Source organism: Bidens hawaiensis, unplaced genomic scaffold, assembly GCF_021521415.1.
Source record: "Bidens hawaiensis isolate Kalapana, Puna unplaced genomic scaffold, B.hawaiensis_p1.1 tig00015976_1, whole genome shotgun sequence".
In the NCBI taxonomy this organism is placed as follows: Eukaryota; Viridiplantae; Streptophyta; class Magnoliopsida; order Asterales; family Asteraceae; genus Bidens; species Bidens hawaiensis.
The window spans coordinates 427,515-436,506 of record NW_027492439.1 but is presented as its reverse complement, the minus strand read 5'-3'; the positions used below and the strand labels follow the sequence as shown (position 1 = coordinate 436,506).

The window sequence follows — 8,992 nt, the reverse complement described above, 5'->3', positions numbered from 1 at the left end:
AACTAACAATTATCAAACTCGGTGTTTGATAATAAAAGTTTGGCTAATAACCACTGAAACCCAATAGTGGTATCAGAGCCTTGGTTGCAACATACAAGTCGGTACCAGTCTTTTAAACCGGGGTTAGATTATAAACTTTGACTAGTTTTAAAGTTTCTAATCTATTTTTATTTTATGGCAACTTTAATATTTGGTCACAATTTTATTTGTTTTGTTTGACCAAAGGCTTGCCCGATTTGTTGTGTGGTTGTTTTATAATATGTAAATCTGGTCTGACCATGTTTTATGGTTGTTTGTGATTAATTGGTTTTGATTTTATGGTTTTGGCCATATTGATGGTTCAAAGTTGTATTAGTTAGGGTTATATTCTTTATTGTATTTATTTTTGCAAATATTGTATTTCATTTATAAATATTGTAATAAATGAAGACTCGAAGGCAAAGACCAAGGAAGCTAAACAGGAATCACGAAGTCAGTGGGAGTTGCTTAAGATGACAATTGGATGCACTCAAATCCATCCTTGTGGTTGATTGTGTGTTGTGACCCTATGACCCGTTCGGTCTTGCTAATAGGCTCTAGCAAGATCGAACATATTTTGGCCGTATAGACTTACATGTTTTTCTTGCTTTTGTGGTTGCTTATATTTTATAATAGTTATTTCATAACCGACCACACACCAATATATATTTTAAAAGAAGTTTTAAAATATGAATACAATCATATTAAAACAAGTTCTAAAAGGAGTTTTATAACTTAGCAAATTTTGTTTTAAAAAAATAATAATCAATTCTATTTTGTGAATTAAACTAAATTTAATTTTCAAAATCTTTTAACTTAATACATTTTTCTATTAACTTAAAATTGGTTATATATATCACAACAAACTTAGTTTTAATAGGTTATTAAAACCAAGTGTCCTAAGAGATGAAAGGGTTTATTGTCCTGAGAGTAAGGTGGGCATAAATGAGGCTAAACTTATCTAGTTAGGAAAATGTTGTCTTAAAAGGCCTCACACTCGAGAGTTATGCTTATCCACAATTGGCAATCATTGTCAGTCTCTCTAACCACTTACTAATGTTGCATGTTACAACAACCATTACTAACTAGTAACCAGATTCTCAAAATTCCTTCTCTATTATTGTAATTGGGTTATTAATAAAAGGAATTAAGTCATCGAAAATACTAATAATTTATCTTTTACTTATTAAACAAATGCCAACTGATAAGAACTCCTCTGTCGCTCTCAAATCCGTACTTGAGAATGAAAGCTGAATGGTACCAACTTTCTTAAATGGCACTGCAATCTGAGACTCGTTCTCATAATGGCAAAGAAGCTCTACGTTCTCGAAGGACTAGTTCCAACAGAACCTGACAACGCTACAGCTACTGCTAGAAGAACTCTTGAAAAGCATAATAAGGACTCTGTAGAAGTTGCTTGTATTATGCGAGCCACTATGTCCTCTGAGCTTGCTAACGGCTTATAAGATTTAGGTGCCAATGAGATGATTGAGCAACTCAAGGGTATGTTCCAAAAACAAGCCCATCAAGAGTGCTTCAACACCATGAAACAACTAATTGTCTGCAGAATGGAACAGGGATCCTTTATTAGTGCGCAGATCGTCAAGATGAAAGGGTACATCGACCAACTGAAGAAACTTGATTATCCCCTGTCAGATGAAATGGCAACAGACTTCATCTTGAACTCTCTCCCCAGCTCCTACGACCAGTTCGTAATGAATTTCAATATGAATGCCTAGGTAAAGACAGTGCCGGAGCTTCTTGGAATGCTCAAAACAGCTGAGATGAATATTCCAAATAGAGTGTACAAACTAAATAAGTCCATTTATGGACTTAAATAGGCATCTCGCAGCTGGAATCTTCATTTTGATGAGAAAATCAAAGAGTTTGGTTTTATCAAAAATGAAGATGAGCCTCATGTTTACAGAAGATGAGCCTCATCTTGTATGTGGATGTTATACTGATAATTGGAAACAACATCCATATGCTTGAAAAGGTCAAGCACTAGTTGGGATCTTGTATCACAATGAAAGATCTTGGTGAAGCTTCTTATATTCTAGGAATCAAGATCTGCCGAGATAGATCCAAGCGACTTCTAGGGCTAAGTCAAAGTACATACATAGACAAAGTAATGGCACGCTTCTCGGTGGAGTTCCCATAGCTAAAGGAACCGTTCTGAACAAATCACAATCTCCTTCAATGGACATTGAATCTAAGCGTATGCAAGCAATTTCATATGCTTCAGTGATTGGTTCTATCATGAATGCTATGTTATGCATTAGACCTGACGCCTCGTATGCTTTAAGCATAACTAGTCGTTTTCAGCAAAGTCCTGGAGTTGCCCATTGGACTGCAGTAAAAAACATTCTAAGGTACCTGAAAAGGACCAAGGATATGTTCTTAGTGTTTGGAGGAGTGGAAAAACAGATCACTGTAAAGTGTTAAACTGATGCTAGCTTCCAAACTGACCGAGATGATTCTCGCTCACAATCAGGATTCGTATTCACTTTCAATGGAGGATCTATTTATTGGAAAAGCTCCAAGGAGAGTGTGGTGGCAGACTCTACCACCGAATCTGAATATATAGCTGCATCAAATGCTGCTAAGGAGGCTGCTTGGATGAAGAAATTCATCACCAACCTCGATGTGGTTCCAAGTATTCATAAACCAAACGAGGAGTTCTGTGATAACACAGGAGCCATTGCTCAAGCTAAAGAGCCCATATCTCATCACAGATCCAAGCACATTCTGAGGAAGTTACTCCTTATGCGAGAAATACTAGAACGAGGAGACATCATAATAAGCAAAGTAGGCACAGATCAAAACCTAGCAAACCCGTTCACTATGTCGATGACTCGGGATAAGCATGATCAACACAGGATTGCTATCGGTCTTAGATTAGCTAGTAATTTGTTTTGATTAGTATTTAGATGTACGAACATTTAAACAGTTATACTTTTGAGTTCACTTTTGATTTATTGGTTAAATGCAAACGCTGAATATTATAACTGTGTTCAATTTTAATACATTTAATCCATGAATATTGTATTCTAAATTATCCGTAGTCGGTCAAACTCGTGGGAACGACTCTAAACTAAGACTATTCTGACATTGGATTCAAGGATGACTTCCAAACTCACAGACCTCATTATGAATGATGTTGGATGTAAATCGCATCAAATCACTTCATGGATATTAGTCCTAAGATGTTTTGATATAGGTATACTCATTTAGTATCCTTAGACCTGAAATGCATATTAGAACTTCCGTTTACCAAAGACTATTCTTTGATCAGTGTCAATCACTGTCTCGTAACTGCCGGTCATAAAGGCATTGGTTGGGAGTAGTTCTGAAGTTCAGTGGGAGTTGTATGTGGTAAAGATGAGATTCTGTACTCTTACATAATATGTAGCAGTTAGACATCGTGGCACCCTCGTTGATTCAAACTGGTGAAGTGTGAGGCCTCACCCAAACTTATTGTGTCTTTGATTGGGCCGCTTTGATTCTAGATCGAGAACAATAATAATTGAACATCATGTGAGATTGAATATGATCCATGTCTCATTGTTCAATTGATGTCTTATACGGAAAGGATAGATAACAACGATTACGATAAGCTCATTATCTTGCAATAGTGTATTCCAAGATGTTTTGGTTAATGACTTTAAAGTGTCATAACTTGTTGGGGGCAGCCATGTGTAGCTAGAGCACCGCTGGCTGTCAGTGTTAAGGAACTTAATCAGAAGTCGTCCAAGTGAGAGACTGCTGAAAATTATGGACCGATTCGGTTAAGTCAACGCGGCCGACCGAGTTATGACCCATAAGAGTTACACCTTGGGTAATGAACATCAAGCCCGCTTAATTTAGTTAACCAGTATTAACATATAATAACCAGATAGTGATGTTTATTTATCAAATAAACATGGACCGGGCTTTTGAGTTAGAGATGGGATTGGTGTCTGGGAATGGATTAACTAGTTTATTAGTTAATCTAATTAACCTAATCAAGAAGGTGAATCACAAGATAACCTTAGCCACCAAAGCACTCTCTCTCTCTCTCTCTTAAATCACCCCACCGCCGTCGGCCAGCTCCTGCCCGCCAAAGAACAATCGCCGCCGCCGCTGCCACCGTGCACCGCCACCAGCGGATCTCGTCTCGTTTAATCACCTAGCAAAGTTTGCTAACTCTCGGTGTCTCAACCTGTTAATCATTAACCGTGGTATGATTTTCTCATCGATGGATAGTATAATAAATTGTTTATTATTTTACTGTGCTCGTATTGTTTTTAACCGGATCCTGTCGGGTTTTATTTGGTGTTGATTACTCATATTCATACCGTTGTGTTTATATTAATTAACCGTCTTAATAATTAACTAACAATTATCAAACCCCAATAAAAGTTTGACTGATCAAGTGATCATCACTGAAACCCAACACCTTGCACATTAATTCTATTTGTACTTGATCCTAACACTATATTTATATTATTTTATTTTTCATAATTCGGGTAAAATCATAATCATTTTTTCAAATTATAAGGTCTATGAAGGACAGGAGAATTTCTTCAAGTAAAACCAAAGATGCATATGCAAGTTTTATGATCATACTACACAATGATATAATCTTGAACAAAAAATTATTCTGGATATTAATTAATCAAATGATGCATTGGCTGATCTTTCTTCGAAGACAAATATACGCCAACAAGCGATACACCACACCCATTCCTAGCAGCATCCAAACTTCTTTCCACCCTCCTTTCAAGTTTACTGTATCGAATGATGGTGAACTCTGCAACGGTCTACATCCGCCTATGCTTTCACACTCGTATAACTCATCACCTGAGTATTGCACTTTTAGTAGCAGCCGGAACCCGTGGTACATGAATGATAAATACTTTAGCCATTGCATGAATGCTGGTATATGCTGCACCCAAAATAAACAAACTCCAATTTAGTTTACAAGATATAAGTAATTTTTTGCTAAATGGAAATTTGACTCTTTTACTTATTACCTGAACATAGTAACCTCCGGTAAGAAGAAACAGCATTAGTATTAATGAAGCAACATTGCCTGCCCGTCTAATGCTCATAACTGCAGCCCCAAACATTTCACCAGCACCCTAATCATATGGAGAAAAACACAATCAGTCGACCGTTATTTTAATTCTTGAATGTCAAAAAATGGATGTAGATTACTTACTTGGCTAGTTATGGCTATTAGTAAGATCACTGACAAAGTTGTAAAGAAACATTGTAAAGTTTTCTTGAATCCAACCATGAAATACAAAATGGACATGAAAATAGTTGGGTATGTAACATGCGCGATCATGTCACATAATGTGCTGCACGCATAGTACGCACTTAACCGATACATATCAGCTTTTCTTTCTTTGACAAGCATAAACTTCTCAAACGGGAACACGTATACAGCTCCAAATATTGATGAAGATGTCCAAAAGATGCACACGTAGAACAACAACCCAATCTGCACCAGTTACAGAAATTAAAACGATATAAAAAAATGATCGCGAATTCTTAACTAATGGATGGATTGGATAGGTTGTGTAGCATGTCAAAGAGACAAAAGATAATGTTAGTTGACCAATTTATAAGTAAACAAGTGTAATGTGACCTGATCTCTTAGGTGAGCTTCGGTCGCATAGCTAGATTTCCACCATAAAAGGCCTAACAAGACTGCAACTCCAAGAGATTGAATTATTCTTAACATATCAAAATAATCTCTCCATCTTTGTCTATATGTTCTCTTGAACAATATTAAAAACTGGTCCCACCAACTTATTGTCCAATCTTTTTTCACTTGAGTTGCTAATCTAAGATGTTCGGGTGCCTTTCCCGTTCTTTGAATTGCATCTTTCTCTTTACTTTCTAGCTCAATCTTGTACCTGTTTTGTACATACTACTTTCATAGTATAGCCCAAAACATATTCGGTAAGAATTAACCAAAACTTTGATTGCAAGATAACCAAAAATAAAGATAAAAGACATTTTTACCCTGATGACCGCCCTTTCGTATTCACAAGTGCCTTTAGGAGCCACGATATCATCAGGGGCGGTAATGTCATTCACTTGGCCTGTTGCTAAATCTAGCAAAAACTCTGCAGGGTTCATGGCTATATCCGGGATGAACCTTAAAGACATAAAATAGCTCATTGATTCTCTTGCCTTTCCGTAGTACATAGGATGTCCTTCGGATATTAATAGTATCTTGTCAAACATATGAAACACTTTACTGGATGGTTGGTGGATCGTTGTCACGATTGTCCTCCCGACCTGAATCGTTCACAAAAAAAAAAAGGAAAATTAAACACCTTTTTAAGTTTTAACAACATTGTCAATCTTTTTCTTGTTCATGTTAAGGTTTTTTACCTTAGCATTCTCTCTTAGAATCTGAATGAGTTTGTTTGCTGATGTGGAATCAAGGCCAGAAGTCGGTTCATCAAGTAATAACAATGAAGGATCAACCAGGATCTCATATCCTATACTTGTTCTTTTCCGTTCGCCCCCGGATATCCCACCTATGAATCCTCCCCCTACTCGTGTTTTTCGACATCTTTTTTTATTTTAAACCAATAGAAAACATTTAGTGAGGAAAACAATGATATGCATGAAACTTGCTTCAGTATTATCTTTATACAAGAATTGTAAACTAACCTTTCTAGTCCTAGTTCCTTAAGGATAACCTCAACTCTTTCGAGTTTCTGCTTTTGACTCATGCTGCCCGAAAGCCTTAAAAATGCCGCAAATATTAATGTTTCTTCAACTGTTAACTGCGGGTAGAGCACGTCATCTTGTGTAACAAATCCAATCCTATACATTAATTAGTAAAAATAAACATCATTATATGTGACATTATAGAACAACATTATATGAACATATCTTACCTTCTTTTAAGAGCTGGACTGTATGGAACATCATTATATGTGACATTTCCTTTAATGTTTTCGCGTAATCTCCCGCCTACAACTTTCAAAAGGGTTGTTTTGCCACTTCCAGAAGGACCCATTAAAGCGAGGATCTCACCCGGACCGATGCTTCCTGTTATGCCCTTCAAAATCTGCTTATAGTTGTCTTGGTCAGCGTTTGAAGCCACCTTTGACATAACCGCTTTCACTGGATTCCCGGGTGTTGCCTTGCTAATTTTTACCTTAAACTCTATACCTTCAAACTAGGGGTGTGCATCAAACCGAAATAACATATCCGTAACTGAAATAATCAAGAGAACCGAACCAAAATAACCTGACCCAACCCAACCCAACCCAGAACCAATGGTTTGGTTTTATGTGCTTTTTCAAAAACCGATTTGATTTCGACTTGCATGTATCCGAAATATCGAGAAAAAAAAACGAACCGTAAAAGTGAGCCGACTTTTATAATCAAAACTAGCTCATAAAACAGAAATTTGTTATTAAATATAAATGGATTATAAATTTTGTTTTTGAATGTTAAGTAATGTATTAAAAAAAAGTTAATAAACGGTGTGGCCCAAAAGTTTTAGGGCCAAATTCATGATTTTGGGTCATTTTATTTCCGGCTCAAAAATTTCAAGCCCAAAAGAGAGAACCAGAGAAAAACCAAAACCGAACCAAACTCAGACAAAAGGTTATAAGATTATCTAGGAGGGCAGTGAAAAGTATAGGGAACTGAATAGATTTTCTATTTAGTAAGATATTGAAGTTTATGTATTTCTTTTTACACTTTTTATTATGGAATATTTTAAGCATTTATAGAATTATGTTTTAAATTGTGATTTCTGTAAAAGTAACACGTCATCCTTTTCTAGACCAGATATCTTACAAACGGAAGATCTATAATTGTTAGCGTTACCTTGAGCAAAATGGGAAGCGGGCAATCTTTAATGGAGCAACAAGTATCTTCTTGAATATCAATTTGAGAGCTTGATCGGTTTCTATGGCAAGTTTGAGCATTTATATCGAAGCTATGAACTCCATTGTTGTTTGTAACCTGCATTGCACTCGATGGAGGAGACGAAGTTGACAAGTCTTCGATTTCATCTTGGTACTTGGAACCCATTGTGAAGCAGAAACGATCATGCGAATGAGTATTGTTTAATCGGGTTTTTAGATCAATTTTCTTCCAACTAAAACATACCTACATCAAACCTATATAGTCTCTTTGATTCTGGTGTTGGACATGTAAATTTATATCGAGAAAGAAAGACTTGCGAATTTGTTGTTGTAACACAACCTTGGTGCCACATTCTGACCAACTACCTTAAGTTTAAGTTCAACATGCCAAGAACATGAATTTCACCCATATTAAAATAAATGTATTACTTTTATACAATTATGGGAAGTCCATTATGGATGGAAAACAAACCTGAATCCAACGAAACATTTTGTATAGTATTTCGGGTATGGAACCATATGTGGGACTAGTAATTTTCACGGGGTTGGAGACCGGGTATCTAGTTAGGTGATACCCTGCCCGATTAACTGAAGGGATGTGATCCTCCTACACCACCCCCATATGCCTATACGGCTCGTATAGGCCTATATGGTCGTATAGGTTACGCATTACTGACAGAGGGACAGAAAAAACAGCTTTTTTCAACCTATACGACCGTATAGACCTATACGAGCCTTATAGGTGTTAAATGGCTCCTATTACTATCTGACACACTATTAAACCTATATAGTCGTATAGGGCTATACGACCGTATAGAAAACTTTGCAGAAAAAGTCAGCCTACCTTTGACCACTGTTAACCGCTGCCGGAAAACGACTATACGAGCCTATACGAGCCGTATAGTGCTATACTACACGTACAGACATATTTTCAAGTCTCAAAGCTTAAAACATTAAATAATTTTAAACGAATGTTCTCAGGATACAACTACATATTATTAAGCCGAGTATATTATGTAAATGCTAATAGATAATTTATTATATTCTAAAATATCATATTTAACCAAGTATGATGTACTTAATAC

At 36.4% G+C, this 8,992-nt stretch overlaps 1 protein-coding gene across 1 annotated transcript; it reads right to left on the bottom strand.

Moving 5' to 3' along the window:
- Window positions 1-4,675: 4,675 nt before the first annotated feature.
- LOC143550225 (ABC transporter G family member 26-like) lies at window positions 4,676-8,079 on the bottom strand. Its single transcript, XM_077040920.1, has 9 exons — window positions 7,867-8,079; window positions 6,924-7,207; window positions 6,694-6,849; window positions 6,409-6,592; window positions 6,034-6,312; window positions 5,654-5,938; window positions 5,222-5,506; window positions 5,034-5,141; window positions 4,676-4,945 (listed from the first exon to the last, which is right to left on the bottom strand). Exons 1-9 carry the CDS (start codon window positions 8,071-8,073, stop codon window positions 4,676-4,678), a joined length of 2,058 nt encoding a protein of 685 aa, XP_076897035.1. The 5' UTR covers window positions 8,074-8,079.
- Between the last annotated feature and the right edge of the window lie 913 nt (window positions 8,080-8,992).